Source organism: Desarmillaria tabescens, assembly GCF_030435595.1.
Source record: "Desarmillaria tabescens strain CCBAS 213 chromosome Unknown EV420scaffold_356, whole genome shotgun sequence".
Classification (NCBI taxonomy): domain Eukaryota; kingdom Fungi; phylum Basidiomycota; class Agaricomycetes; order Agaricales; family Physalacriaceae; genus Desarmillaria; species Desarmillaria tabescens.
In genome coordinates this window covers 1-16,414 of record NW_026848655.1, presented here as the reverse complement: position 1 = coordinate 16,414, position 16,414 = coordinate 1, and the positions used below count along the sequence as shown (strand labels likewise).

At 51.7% G+C, this 16,414-nt stretch overlaps 1 protein-coding gene across 1 annotated transcript; it reads right to left on the bottom strand.

Moving 5' to 3' along the window:
• Positions 1-15,188: 15,188 nt before the first annotated feature.
• EV420DRAFT_1705487 (uncharacterized protein) lies at positions 15,189-16,399 on the bottom strand (the record flags this gene model as incomplete). Its single annotated transcript, XM_060479540.1, has 7 exons — positions 15,189-15,662; positions 15,715-15,823; positions 15,890-15,965; positions 16,021-16,045; positions 16,098-16,129; positions 16,181-16,196; positions 16,255-16,399. Coding segments are annotated over 7 exons (777 nt in total), but the record flags the coding sequence as incomplete, so codon positions are not given.
• Between the last annotated feature and the right edge of the window lie 15 nt (positions 16,400-16,414).

Here is a 16,414-nt window from a genome sequence, read left to right as displayed (position 1 = left end):
TGGGCAAGAAGTCGGAAGTCGGTCTTCGTCTTGCCAACCAACACTTTACGTCACCCTGGCTTCGAGAAATTACTGTGATACGAACTTCTCTTCGCCACATCACCGGTACACAGTACATTACTAGTGAGTACCTGTTACGTAATGAAGACGTGTGGGTACTGTGACATCACTGTACGATACCGAAGCAAGGCCCGAGATGCCATGTCGGCATCCTTGGCGTCGTAAGTAAATACTGGTAAATATTAACTGTCACGATTTTGCGCCCATCCCACCTGAGCCCGCTTGGCGTGTTGCTATCTGACCAATAAACTTTGCAAGAACGCGATCGATCCCGCTTAAGAAGCCTTCCACCCGAAAAGTCCGAATACCGCTTCCTGGAATTTCTTTGCCCGTCGCTAGGTTTTTTTTTTGTTACATCGCCCGCTGCCATCGCACAAGTGTAAATTTTACTTTCTTTATCGTTTATTCCTTCAGTTTTGTAGCATCCATAAAGTGCCATGACACCGCTAAATACCCTTTATCCCGCCCCTAAATCCGTTCGATGTTCTTCCCATAGGTATGGTATTCGGGGTGTGCATAAAACGGTGACAATTGAATTCGAACGATATTTACAAGCAAATAGAATTATTTGAAACAACGTTCGTGCCCTCAAACCTATGACAGAGAGTTAAATAATATCAGCAGAAGAAATTGTGCTCGGTCGCATTCGGTGCATGCCGAACAACGATCAAACGGTTCGTCACTGTTTGCGTCGTCTTCAACCACCACCTGGGTGCCCTCGAGCCCTGCCAAAATCGTGAGTTTCTTTATTTTCTATCCTTACATGTAATCTTATTGAATATTCAATAGCAGATGCAACCAGGACGATGGCGATCTCACCTCAGATGCCCCCACCGCTGCAATCCACACTCCACGCAATGACCACCTCATCCGTGCTCCCAACGTTACGGTTTTACTTTCCATTTCCCTCCCACGATGCCGCTGCCGCCATTGATGATGACCATAATCCCTGATCGAGATCCCTGGCATCCTCACGCCTTTGTCATCCCCACCCCCATCCAGTACCCCCACATCGACATCGACACTAATCGCTGCCGTGCATCACTTCTGTACACCACGATGGTGTGGATAACGTCGGGGGATTTAACATCGGCTGCCATCTTGGGGTGGGAGATGCCCTGAAATGCCTGAGGAGGACGTCATCGAGCAGGACAACGGCGACGATGACACCAGAGGCATGGGCAGTGTGAACGTGATGCAAGACTTCGGTAGAGGGCATGGCATGGCTGTGGGACACAGGAGGCAACAGGGATGCTGGGAAGGCATAGGAGAGAACGACGACGACCCACAGGATGACGACGACGATGACGACGGGGGTGTCAGGGGAGGTCAGATAATGAAGGAGGGGCATGTCATATGGTAAGGAAGGGTTGTGAGATAGAGGGGAGGAGGTTGGGACACGCAGTGGGTAAGAAGGGTATGAGCGGGAGGGGCGGGATAATGATCGTGGTATCGACATCCAACGACAGAAGCGATGGCAACGCCTCTTCGGGAGTCAACACTACTCCCATATGCACGACGGACGATGCCAAAATGACGATGATGCAAGCCCCGACGGACCCGCCGCTGCCACCCCAGCCCAAAACCAACATGGGCTCCTACCATCTGCTCCAGTCCTCCAATAACCCCCACCTTCATTCATCCCCCATTTTCGACATGGGGGAACACGTTCCTCAGATCCATTTTGCCTAACGAAGACGTCGTCGCCCCCCATGGCCCGCCCACCCCGCATCCTGCATCCTGCCCGTCCCATGCACCGTACGACCACTATTGGATCTCTACCCCCATTTTCGACACAGGGGAATCCAATGGTGGTCTCCATTTCCCCCTACGATCCTGCAGTGGTGCGTAACAGCCCCACCGATGCATACCCCGTCCAGCCTATTCTCCAGCCCGTCCCCAGCGCATGTCGACTCGTTGCCTGGGCTATCTGTGCCACAGGACAGCACAACGCTACACCCTACGGGCCTGCCTAATGTCGCCAACAATGCTAGCTGCTGCCGAAAGTGACCTCGCCCCAATCCCAATATTTCGTTTTTACCTGGCGTTGTGCGACTCTCTCGTACCGTCGTTCTGCTGCTATGTGCAGTGGAGCATCGCAATCGATATTCATTTATTTGTGTATTATATTTTTCTTTTGTGCCTCCAGCGCCAGTCATCTTCTGTATCTTGTTACGAATATTCTTTTCTTTTTCTTTTTCTTTTCTTTTCTTTTCTTTTCCTTGCTCACGCAAGCACGATTACCCACATGCGATCACAACGGACGCCTTCCCACAGTACTATTTTTAGTTACGCACCGTGTATTTAAGTAGAGCCTCAGCTGGTCTAAACCCCAGCTTCGGCTAAGGTTTAATCTACCTAACCTCGAACTCCGTTCTTCGTGACTACTTGTCCCATCGACTTTCATCGCCTTTGACTTGCTAGTGTATCATCTACCGAAGTGCGAGTAGCGATCCTAGTACGATCTAAGTCAATAGAGTTAGTGGCTAACATTTAGCCGAAGCTCGTCTTCAGTTGCCCAACGACTTACTGTTGCCCAACACGAAACCTTTCATTCTCGCCCTTCAGCTCGCCTCTGTGTTAACAATCTTGTTGTTGATACTAACGAGCACCTCTACAGACGAAACCTGCGAGATCTTGTTGATGAACGGCTCCAACTACGAGACCGACCTCAGCTTGATCATCGCGCTCCTCATCGTTCTTACCATACTCGCTGTCTATCAGCTTGCATGGTCAATCGTCGAACTACACCAAGGATAGATCCACTCACGGATGCCCTGGTCCGATGCCATTTCCGCCGTCTTCGCGACTTTTATACTCTTTTTCTTGTCCACTACTTTGTACCATCTACGCCGCTGTTTCCAGCGACAGGAACGAGTCCGAACGCAACTGCCGTTCCACTACGTTCCCAGCACACCGGCGTACCCTCCACCCGTAATCCACATACCCGCGGCATCTCAGCAGACAATACAAGATGTCGAATCCAACGTCTCCGGGGGATCTGGAGGATCCCTCTACACATCGTCGCGACCCAGCTCGCGATCCTCAGAGTCGAGCACCGACTCCTACAGAAGCGCCTCCAACGAGTCAATCGATATCACCGATACCCGAGGCGTACTCCTCGACCGAGGAGACTCGCCCTTACCAGGTCTCTTCAACCAGTCTCCAGTCCAAAGCGAGTCTGGCAGCGACGGAAGGAGAGGACAAGACACCAGGCATCTGGTCGCGGGCGAAGAAAGCCCTGATACCGAGTTCGAAGGGGATGAGCTCACCGAGTGGGAAAGCACCCGACTCGACGACCTCTACCCGAATATGGAGGAAGATGCGACCTATACCGGAGATAACTACAGTGGAAGGTCAGGATATCGGTGGACAGATGCGATCTGGGGGAGTGAGAGTAGAAGATACCGGGTCGCCCAGGAGGACGATTACGACAGCGATTCCGGCGAGCTTAGCCTCGGAGCCTCCGCGGCTTCCACCAGTTCAGCTCAGCCACAGCCTGTTCCAAGGTCCTGGCCGACCGATAGGGGAGAGCCAGTCGGCTGGCACCCCACCACAAGTTGGGTCTACGCCGACCGGCAGGAAGAGGCTCCTATGGCCAGAGTCACGACCAGAGGAGAGCCCGACCAGATCCCTGAGAGGACCGAGACCCCAACGGTCTCTCCCCCCGTCTCCCAGAACGAGTCGACGAGTGGGGAGCTTTGGAGTGAGTTCCCAGACCTCAACAACGAGGAACTTGGAACAATTACCGCTTCCGAGCGCCTCGCCGGAGTTGCCAACTGGGAACCGTCGGTATCAGGAAGAGCATTCGCCACTCCCGTCCCGGCCTCCCAGCGTCCGTGGCCCCTCCTCTATCACACGTACGTCGAGTCCCTCGGACTCCCTCGAAATGCCCGGCAGTCCCCAGAAATGGAGGCCCGAATGGACAGAGGCCAAGCGCACGATGCACGAATACGATGTGCGGAGCAGGACGCCCTCCAGGGCCCAGGAGGCTGGTGGGACCTCCCTCTCGAGCCAGACGCCACTCCCGACGAAGTCGATAATCGAATCCGCGCAGCCGCCGTTCGATATACCGGAGCCGCCCAAAGAGCCGGCACCGACCTGGAAGCCCGAAGAAGAGCCTGGAACGCCTACCAGGCAGAGATCAGCGACCCCGATTCCGATATCGGCAGGTGGAGACGTAACAGAGAGCTCGACCGCGTCGCCCGAGAGAGGCAGGAGGCTAAGGATGCCGAGTCGTCCTCCCAACCAGGCCCTCGAACCAACAGTGATGGCAGTGGTGACTCAGGTTCTTCTTAGAGGACCAGTACCGCGCCCAGATATATTTAACATTCTTCCATGGCACGGGCTATACGAAATCATCATGGAACACATGGAAAAGGACCCCCAGTGGCTGTTCACTGATGCTGGGGTGGATTACCAAAGCGCTAGAAGCATGGGGGACGTATACCTCATGAAAAATATTCTCGAAGTAGAAACTTGGCACCGGGCAGCCATCGTGTGGAACTTGATGAACCCCGGGATGCCTCAGCACGGGTGCGAACTGTACCGTCGGCCCCAGCCGATGCCCAACCCGCTCGAAACCGAAGCGTTCTGGGCGGGTGCGGGACCGGACGACGACGACATGGACGATCCGGGTGCAGGCCCCTCTAACAAAGGGAAGCAACCCGAGGTTCCGACCGCACCCCCAACCCAGACTCCTCAAGCACCGCGCTTACCCGCCTACCCCGGCGATTATCCTCCGCCGGGGAGTAACTACCGACTAAGGTCTTTGCCGCGACCTCCGAATCCTCCTATCCCGCCTCGCGCACCCTCACCGCCGGATCCCATACCTCCATGGACGCTGGCGGCGGGGAAGGATAACAACCCATGGGGCGATGTTAAACCCAAGTTAATCACGCAGCCCGAATACTTTACCAGGGAAGCCACGGACATTAATCGCTTCCTCCATCACTGCGAAATGTACTTCCAGGTCTTCCCGATGCACTTCACTATGAATAGTCAAGGGCAGAACCCTTACCGCATTACCTTTGCCCAGGGGTACCTACGTGAGAAGGCAAAAGAATGGTGGGGGGACCAGTATCATCGCTACCAAGACGGAGAGGGTCACTGGAGATTCCCCACTTGGGCGGAGTTTTCGAACGACCTCACCATGGAGTTCCGCGAGGTCGCTGAGTTGGCCATATGGAAGGCGGAATGGAAGAAGATCCGGCAGTCGGACTACAAGTCAGCTGTCGAGTTCTTCGCAAGGTTCGAACGATTGGCTCACAAGTGCAGGAAGTTCGGCGACGAGAAGCAGATGTTCGAAGCAGTGGAAGCGGCGATAAGGCCAGTGGTGCGAAAGACGGTTATGCATGGGGACAATGAGCGCCCCACAACCTACGCTCAATGGAAGGCGCGAGTCCTTAGGATCGACGCCAATTATCGATATGATGTGGCGCAGGGTCTCGCCAGTAAGACCTCCTCGAACCCAAGCGGTTCGGGTCGAGGCAATCAAAATCAGTCAAAGGGAAGCGGGTCCGGTGGTGATAAGAAGGACGCCACAGGGACAACGTATGGAGGTGCCGGGCAGCCGATGGAAATCGACAAGTTACGGTCCGACAAGCGGTGCTTTAAGTGTGGGAACACCGGGTGGAGTCCAAAGCATAAATGCCCCGACGACAAGTCGAAGTGGCTCCCCGTCAAACTCCCACCTCGTAAAAAGCCCAATGTCGCTCGTCTCCGCCAATTGCTCGCCGAGGCCGAAAAGGAAGAATTAGGAAAGGACACTAAGATCGAGGAAGTAAAGGACGAGAAGGAGAAGTCATCAAAAGACGAGCCGGCATCGAAATAAGCGATTCGACGGCGTCGGCTAAGGACTTAGTTTCACCTGGTACGCACTCATGTAATTCTAGTCGGACTTATACTACGTATGTAGGAACCCCGTATGAACAATATACCAACTTTTTCGCTGCATTACCAGTCGAAGAAACTAAGAACAAGGAATCGCAAACCGCCTATGGCGTAGGAGGGGATTTCCGCCACTCTGCGCAGTCTGCGCCCAGTACCGAACCCCTAGGGGCCGTCCGAGCTCAGGAACCCCCGGCTCACCGCACAGGGAAAGCCCCTCGAGGGCAGAGCCCCCTAGGTCGAGTCTCGACTGCACCCTTGACGAAGGGAGGTCAGCCCGGAGAGGGAGAAAGGCCGACAACCCAGCCCGCTGGGCCTGCGTACGCGTCTGTTCCAGTGGGAAGCGACGGAAAAGCAGCTGAGGCCGTGAACTCGGACGACCACCCTCACCCAGTAGCCGCCTCATCGGCAAACAGTGAGGACCGTTCGAGGGAGCCAACATGTGTGCGTCCGCGAAGGGTTACCCGAAGTACCACCGGGTCTAGGAAGAGCAGTAAGTCTGGATCGACTGTGGAGGTTGCAACGCCACGCACAAGCACCTGTGGCCAGGGTCGAACACAGGGCAGAGAGCCCTCCTCCACCACTTCGACGGAAGGCGACCAAATGCCGCTGAGGGGCCCTTTTCGGCCCGGTGACCAAATGCTGCCTCGAAGCAAGAATCCCTCCGTTTCCGTAGAAGAAGTAGAAGATGAAGAAGCCTACCTACGGTCCGACATCCCGGTCCGATTACCGCAAGGGAAGTCTTCTGTGACCCCTGCTCCAGAACCATCGTCCACGAAGCGAACACCTGTTCAGGACACCTACTATGAACCGTTCAGGCCACACTGGACCCGAAGAGCGCTACGACTCGCCACTAACGAGTCGGCCGCCTTCGCCACCCTTCACCGATGGGTACACCCCCATCGGGCAGAAGAGGTGACAATCGAATTGTGGGAAGCGCTCCAGGAGCAACCCGAAACGGCTGCAGAAGCAAGGGAACGCTGGGAGTGGATGGAGGATCTAAAGAAGCCTCCCATGTATATACGAGGACGGAAGGGGTGTAATGTATCCATCCAAGTGCAGCTAGAAACGTTAGACACCCGAGAAACGCATCCGGTAAAAGCGCTCGTGGACAGTGGGGCCACCGGCAGTTCTATAGACCGTGCCTGGGCCCAGAGTCACGCGCTCAACCTCAAAAAGGCCGCTCGACCCGTTCCGGTCTACAATGCTGATGGCACCCGAAACAAGGGTGGTGACATCACCGAGTATGCCGAGGTACGGCTGCGCATCGGGGACCATGTGGAGCGCATCGAGTTGGCCGTAGTGGACTTAGGATCCACTCCCCTATTCTTGGGGCATGACTGGCTGCAGAGGCATAACCCGCTCATCGACTGGGACACTGGCGCGGTCACTCTAGCCCGTTGCACCTGTCGCAAAATACCCTTTTCGTTGCCAGATACTGATCCCTCCGCCCGCTGGGACGAATATGAGGAAGGTGACACCATCCTGGTAATCGACTTTGAGGAGGCCTTCCACGTTCGAGCTATGGGGACTAAGGCCAATGAACTAGCCGCCCGAGCCAACGCCCGCAAAGCCACCAAATCCTTTGACGAGATCGTACCCGAGGAATACAGGGAGTTCAAAGATGTGTTCGCAAAAGAAAACTTCGACGAGCTGCCACCCAGGAAGCCGTGGGACCACGCCATCGAGCTTGTCCCCAACGCCAACGCTAACCTGGACTGTAAAGTCTACCCTCTCAATCCGGCAGAGCAGGAGGAGCTCAACAAATTTTTGGACGAAAACCTGTCTACGGGCCGTATCCAGGCATCAAAATCACCCATGGCTTCTCCCTTCTTCTTCGTTAAGAAGAAGGACAGGAAACTCCGGCCCATCCAGGACTATCGCAAACTCAACGAGATGACTATCAAAAATCGGTACCCGCTCCCGCTCATCGGGGAATTGATGGACCGACTGAAGAAGGCCAAGTACTTCACCAAGTTGGACGTGCGATGGGGGTATAACAACGTTCGAATCAAACAGGGTGACGAGTGGAAAGCCACGTTTAGAACTAATCGAGGACTATACGAACCACTAGTGATGTTCTTCGGACTCACTAACTCCCCAGCGACCTTTCAGTGGATGATGAACGATATCTTCAAAGATCTCATCACCGTGGGGGAAGTGTCCATATATCTTGACGATATTCTGATTGCCTCCAAGACCAAAGAGGATCACCGACGCATAGTACGAGAGGTACTCCGAATCCTCCGCAAAAACAAGCTGTTTCTTAAAGCGGAAAAGTGCGAGTTTGAAGTGGAGGAAACAGAGTACTTGGGGGTACTCATTAGTGAAGGAAGGATTCGCATGGACCCGGTGAAGATCGCCGGCCTTCTGGATTGGCCCGTTCCAAAGAAGAAACAGGAATTGCAATCTTTCCTAGGCTTTTGCAACTTCTATCGGCGCTTCATCCAGGACTATAGCAAACACGTCAAACCGCTCACTAGTCTAACTGGGAAGGTAGAATGGAAGTGGGGGGAGGCTCAACAGAAGGCATTCGAGAAATTGAAGGAGTTGTTTCGGGAAGACGTGGTATTAGCCATCCCACTCGACGAAGGAAAGTTCCGCGTAGAGGCCGATTCTAGTGAAGGGGCCATCGGGGCCGTACTGTCCCAGTGGCAAGAGGGAAAGTGGCGACCGGTCGCTTTCCTCTCTAAATCGCTGTCCGTCACCGAACGGAACTACGAGATCTACGACAAGGAGTTGTTAGCAATAATGATCGCGTTAGAGGAGTGGCGTCAATATCTCATGGGCGCCCAGGAGGACTTCGAGATATGGACGGACCACTCCAATCTTCAGTATTTCTGCAAGCCTCAAAAGCTTAATCGACGACAAGCCCGATGGGTAACCGAGTTAGCTGAGTACCAGTTTACTCTCCATCATAAACCCGGGGCCCAAAATCGAAAAGCGGACTTGCTGTCAAGAAGGGCGGATCACGATCAGGGGAAAGAGGACAATAAGGATGTGACGGTCCTAAAGCCCGAACATTTCCGCGCATTGATCATGCCTACCGCGGAAGAACTCCAAGAGAAGATCAAGCTAGCCATTCACGATCCGCGCAAATGGGATCGGGGCATTTCCGACTCTCTTAATCACGAAAAGGGGGTCTCCCGAGATCAAGAGCTACTTTGGTACGATGGGCGCATTTACGTGCCCAGGGATAGCAGGTTACGGGGGGAGATCATAGCCTCGCGACATGATCATGCGACGGCGGGACACCCGGGAGTGGAGAAAACAAAGGAGCTAGTACTGCGAGATTATTGGTGGCCCCGAATGCGCTCGGACGTAGAGGCCTACGTAAAGGGGTGTGAGGTATGTCAACGAACCAAAACCGATCGTCGCCCAAAAAAGGCGCCCCTGCACCCTAACGAGGTTCTGGACTGACCATGGACTCACATTTCGGTAGACATGATCACCAAGCTCCCCGATTCTAAAGGGCACAACTCCATTCTTGTCATCGTCGACCAATTTTCCAAAACCATCATTCCTATCGCCTGCACAGAGGAACTCTCGTCCCTCGGTTTCGTGAAGATCCTGCGAGACTACGTCTATGTGCCGTACGGCGTGATGCCAGAAAAAGTCATCTCAGATAGGGGCGCTATTTTTGTATCCAAGTTCATGAAGGAGTTCTACGCGCTCCTCCAAGTGGCCGGGAATCCCTCAACGGCCTACCACCCTCAGACGGACGGGCAGACGGAGAGGGTCAACCAGGAGATCGAAAAGTACCTCAAGATGTTCGTCAACTATCGACAAGACGATTGGAGCGAGTGGTTATCGCTTGCCGCCTTCACTCATAACAATCGGCAGCATTCCGCTACAGGTTTCTCTCCATACAAAGTAGTCTTTGGACGTGACAGACAAGTAATCAAAACTGTCCAACGCCCGGATGCAGTCCCAGCTGCTTCAAAGTTGGTTCAAGGGATCCAGGAGGTGCAGGAAAAGACGAGAGAATCACTCGAACGAGCGGCCACCTCGATGAAACAGGCGTATGATAAGCGAAAAGGGGACTCGATACAATATCAAGTCAGCGACAAGGTATGGCTGGACTCCACCAACCTAAACCTTCCTCGCCCGACCAAGAAGTTGGGAGACCGACGAGTAGGACCGTTCACAATCGTGGCCAAAAAGGGAGTATCCGCGTACGAGCTGAAACTTCCCATTAAATGGCGCATCCATAATCGATTCAACGAGTCGCTACTCACTCCATACCACCCTCCTGAATTCCTGAATCAGCCATGCCCTGAGAGACCCCCACCAGAATTAATCGATGATGAAGAAGAGTACGAAATTGAACAGATCGTTGGAGAAAGAAACCGTACCGTCGGCCGTGGACGAACCCGTCGCACTATAACCGAATACTTGGTCAAGTGGAAGGGTTACCCGATAGAAGAAAACTCCTGGGTTAAGCGTTCCGACATGGCCAATGCCGAAGAGCTCGTCAACGATTACGAAGCTCGGATTCAGAAAGTCGTCTGGACGGTAAATGACGAGGGAAAGACAGTCGGTATCGATGACAAGATACCTCGCAATCTACCGGTCGAGTATCATGACCCCGACACCCCTTGCATTACCGATATCATCATGGTTCCATCATCGCAATGCTCTGCCATCGCACACTCGGAAGAAATCGATCAAATCATCGACACACTTCCTACTCCCTCGGAAGCGGAGGAGTACTGGCGACAGACTTTCAAACCGGAACGGGAGGCGGCCTTCTTTGAAGGAAAATGGCCTAAAGTCACCACCGACGAGGCGGACGGTGTACCAGTTGTTAACGAAGAAGACGATACCGAGGAAGAGGTAGACCTACAAAACCTCGAACGTATACAGGAAAATTGGGATACGGAGGCTGATGACGATGAAGACGCCGATGACGACACCTGGTCCTTCTACTCACAGTCCCAGGAGTCGACATCGAGCGATGGGATTGACCCAAGCAGCTCATCCCAGACACAGGAATCCTAAATCGCGCGAAAACGCTTATGGTGTAGAAGAGGATTTCCACCGCTCAACCACGAGCATTGAACCCTTAGGGATCGCGGATCCCGACAGACAGTTGAGGCCTAACCGGCGCAAGGTGGCTCAGATTCTCTAACGGATGTCTGAGTCCAGGGGGAGAGCGGGTCAGAAGCCGAACACAACGAGTGGCTCTTCATGGTGTAGCGGAGGCCCAATCAATCCTGTTTTAAAGCAGAAGGGAGACCCTCATACTCGCTCATGTGGAAGGAAGGAGAAACGGAGGCTCAGTGTCTCATCGGGACGAATGAGTCTTAGGGAGGGGGTAATGTTACGAATATTCTTTTCTTTTTCTTTTTCTTTTCTTTTCTTTTCTTTTCCTTGCTCATGCAAGCACGATTACCCACATGCGATCACAACGGATGCCTTCCCACAGTACTATTTTTAGTTACGCACCGTGTATTTAAGTAGAGCCTCAGCTGGTCTAAACCCCAGCTTCGGCTAAGGTTTAATCTACCTAACCTCGAACTCCGTTCTTCGTGACTACTTGTCCCATCGACTTTCATCGCCTTTGACTTGCTAGTGTATCGTCTACCGAAGTGCGAGTAGCGATCCTAGTACGATCTAAGTCGATAGAGTTAGTGGCTAACATATCTGCAGTTTCCCATGTATTTTGTAGCACTGAATCAACGAGCAATGTGTTTTTTCCCCACTTTTATTGTGATATTTTTGGAGACAAAAAAGCAACCAATCGTCTCGAGCTTAGTGCGAGGGCACCCAAAGTTTAGCCAAGGTTAGGCTCCCCACGTGTTGGGGAGCCCGAATGCGATTGCATCGTGTATGATCGCTAGGGAGGGTTACAAACCAAGTAGCTACGCATAATACTAGCTAATGTGTCCGCACAAGTATACAACAGAAAGAGATACAAACATACAAGGGTGGGTAGCGAGCAACTACGTCTATGAAACTGTAAGTATACGAGGCAATACAAGGATAATGAGTGGCTTACCTGGCGAGACTGTGAGGATACGTGGCAGAGAGAGGATGGCCCCTCTTCTGCTCACAGTCTGCCAGGTAACAACCGATCTACGGGATCGGGTTGCGTTCCGTCTTCTTACGACCTAGGAGGTGAAGGCGGGTGAGTACGCAGTCGCCACGGTGACTGGCGCAAGCTCACCTTACTCATACAGGATCTTCTTGCGACCTTAGAGGTGAAGAGAGCACGGCTTCGCTTGCGACCTGTGTCAGGTGGAAGGTAAGGAGCAATGACGCATGGTGCAGAAAGCAAGACTCACAAGAATTGTTCTCTCGCTTGCAACCTCGCTGACGTGAGGTGGAGAGAAGTGTATCCCACTTACGGCCTGTGAGGCGGAGATACGTGAGCTGCGGGATCTATCTCCGTAGTGCAGGGCACTCACTCGACGATTAACCTTGTATAAACCCCTTTAAACTCGAAAACAAAAACAAAAACAAAAAGCCTGTGCCTGCAGCGCGAGCCGGCCATTTTTCGAGGATGATGTAATTTATTTTTCGTAGTCCCGACAAATCTGAACAATTTTGGGATGGACAGGGCAAATATCCAAGCATGTAATCTAATACAGCCTGAATTGGGGGCCTTTGGCAGCAATTCATGCCAATTTTGAGCTGTGGATAATATCCACCAGACAGACCAAACCCCACAGCATAAGGTGGGATATTCAATGACTTCCATAGACCTGTGGTGGTACACGGTTGACACCAAAGTTCTCTGGTTTATGCGGATATCATGCTCTACTTTGAACGGCGTGACATCAGATGAAAATGAATCGGGTGCGTGGGACCCAGTACTTGAGCTTGGCGGTTTTGTGTCAACCGGATTGAGGAGCTCAGAGACGGATAGAACAGGCATGGTAGAGTGTGGAGACGATACTCAGACAGCACGATACTCAGGACAGAGTGATTACTATTATTGGGGCAAAAAACTGTAAAACAGTACAAAGTCAAGTTTGAAGCGACGAGAACAGCTCGAGATTCATGCAGTATTTCTGGTTGTATGTAAGGAGTGATTGAGGTGGAAGGCGAAACGTTTTGGGGAGAGTACAGGAGAATTCTCCAGCCTTCGACCATAAGTCGTCGAGCCTATTTAGTTTGTAGTCGGTGCTGGTAGTTAGGCCAGGAGTAACAACACGAGAAAGTACCGATGAAATATCCAGCCTTTGCCAATAGCGAGTCGGTGAGCCAAACTGAAGAGCTTATTTCAGTTTTCACTCCAGGTGGCGTTATTAGGTCCCTGAGGAGTGACACGGACATGTAACCAAGGCTGACTCCATGGAAAGCCAAATTAAAGTACCCTGATTAACCTATTTCACATCGGTGAACAAGTCGCTTGGCGAGATTGCTGCTAGCCGAATTTCGGATACCTGAATCTAAAAGACTGAAACATAGAAGCTTTGTATTATCCTATTCTGGTTGCATTGATATGTTCCCATATGATTACGACAATTCGAGAGAGAAGCATAGAGCAAAAAAAAACTGAAAAAAACTGATATTGCAGACTTCGACGGCGACATGTCGCAGCGAACAAACAATACACAAGTGAGGGAAAATGATCGAAGGAAAGATAAACAAAGAGAAACGACACAGCAATTTTGAAACGCAGTAGCCGTAAAGTGGCATTGTAACACCATAACACCAACGAGGATGCTTGGGCACAACTGTCTCATCATTGTCGCTGTCGGTCGTTGCTTGTGTCGAAGGGCTGAAGGATGGAAGGAATAGGGGACGGGGGACTGGGGATGGGGGCGACAGCAATGGCAATGGTGGTGGTCAAAATGAGAGAGACCGAGGGACTGACAAACCAGTGACAGCGAAATTCACGACTTCCCTGTCCGATTTCGTAAAAGTGTAATCTTAAAAAGACAAATGCCAAAATCTAAAACATTTTGATTGCTATGCCGTACATACTTGGCAGTATACACATGTCCCGAATACGCCCTCCCGTCCCAAAATGGTACGCGCATGCCATCACCGACGCAGTCACGGCGAGGTCACGCTCACGTTGGTGTGAGCTCGTTGCCGAACCTTGCCGAGGTGAGTACGTGCCGTCCTCTGCCGAGGTCACGTAACGTACGGTACCGTATGTCTATTATTAGTACAGGCACTTACTAGTACTTTACCTACTACACCCAGATCACTGCAATGTACGTACATCGCATCTATGCTATGCCACATTCATGCAGGCTTCGTCCTAGGAATCAACTAGCGAGCCACTACTTATTCATATCAGCCACATTTGCTCATCGTAGATATGTTTCATATGTGTGCTGTTAACAGAGCCCTAATCGAACTGAACGGGACATCAGGGCTCCAATTGTCTGGGCTTGACTTCCTGCCTGATATGAATACAGTACTGTGTCCTGGTGATGAAACCTACGACAGCTTGAGCCGGCATTCGTACTCGCCCTAACGAAACTCCCGGACTGTCGCCACATCTTTCTCATTCAAGAAGGGGCCCCTCACTGCGCTTCACGCCCCACTATGAATGTCCTGGCCTCGAGGAGTTTGAACTTTCCATGCGTAAGTCGTCCATTATCCTGGACATACTATTGTGTCGAGTTGACTGAGTTCCACAGTTCACAACATCCAGTTTCACAGATGTCGATATCTATTCAAACTCAGAGGATCTTGGATGCCATTTCGCCCGTCTGCAGTGTACCCCAAACATTGTGAAGCAGATAGACGATGCGGTGTTTGGTATCTGGGCGGCCGCATATAAAGAGTTGCTTGATCCACCAACCTTTGTGTCCATGGCAAGACAGATAATTGAGTGAGGTCACTCTATTTGAAAGTTATCTCCCGCTGACTACCTCGCACCCAAGCGTTAGAGAAGCAATCGAAGAAGCAAATATGGCATTTATGAATGAACACGTCACGACGCGTAAACGGTTGACTAGGAGGAGATTCCGATTTTCTGGTCGGCCAAAACCAAAGGAACAAAGTATTTCCTCCAAGCTCATGATCTTGAATGAAGTAATAACGAAATTGGCGGTATGTGGATTTCGACTCAGAAATAATCAAAAATAGAACTCATGTGTTATGCTAGATCGTCTTTGAAACTGCAGCGTTATTGGAATGTATACCCCACTTGGATTATATGGAGCTACCTTAAACCGCTTCGAGCATGCCCTGTAGAGACGAAGTCACGTATTATGAACTTGCACGAAGACATACCGATAGTACTACTCAGATGTCCAAAATTCCGGGGAAGAAAAGGCATAAGTATGAATGTTGAGACGAAAGTGTACAGATACAAATTCTGATCTTGAAACTCACAGAAAGGGATGAGTACATAGAACTTAGCTTGTTGAGCTAATTGAGCTTGGAAAAGAAGTCAACGGTGATAGTCCAAAGTTGTTCAGCAAGATCGTCATCCCGTGCCACTTTGCTCGGATTGGCGATGTGTGGGGGTTTGTCCTCAAGATAGGCACCTTTGTAATTGTCCCGATTGTCTTTGACGTCCTTTCCCGCGGCTGCAAAGAAAGAGGTATACGAGCCACGGTCTATACTGGTTACGACTGGCACAACCAGCAATTTCCACAGAGGAGCAAGGGGCCACTTGTGAGTAAAGGTGTCGACACTACCAGGGTGAAGTGAGATGACAGTTATAGGTACCGGCGGCTCCGAGATGTCAAGTTGACTTTGAAGAGACTTGGTCCAAAGAATGACCAGCAATTTAGAGTGGGCTGGTTGGAGAGATAAGCTTGACACGCGAGTGCATGATCAATGCGGACACACCGTACCGCCAGAAGCTCGAGAACCACTTCTTGTCATATGATACATTCAAGTCCTGAATCGCGTCGCATTTAAATCCCGAAAGAGCCCATTTATGGGATATGGAAGCGACCTAGGAAGTTTCTTTGTCAGTTGAATAAAGCATCGAGCAAGATTCGCTTGCATTGATAATTCGGACGTCGGAGTTCGGCTCCCGGGAAGTCGAGATGAGAAGAGGCAGCAGCGTTTGCGTGAAGACGAAGGGACTAAGATAACTGAACAGAATTTCAAACATGTCTCAACACATCGAGGAGGAATCGTAAGACTAACTTGACGATGACAAGGTTTGACATGCCTATCTAAGAGATAAGCAAGAATTTGCAGCCTGAGATTACTTTGTGACGCACCATCCGGCCCAGCCTCATATGGTCCTAACATCCTGTCATGAGCTGTTAGTTGTATCAGGGTGATCCAGGGTTTTCACGCCTACATGCCGGCATTATTCACTGTTGTGGACGTCAGGATTGAGGGGGTCAAGGAAAAGAGTAGAAAAAGAAAGTTCACCCAGCACGTCCAAACGTTTTTCCTTCCTCATGAACTCTTCAGCAGATTGTCTTGCAAGTCGAGGGTCACTGAGGTCGAGCTTCAACCATACGACATCCCCGTTTCCCGGTTCAAGAGATTCGGTCTTGAGCTTTTCTATAGCCTCCGCTGCCCGTGTCTC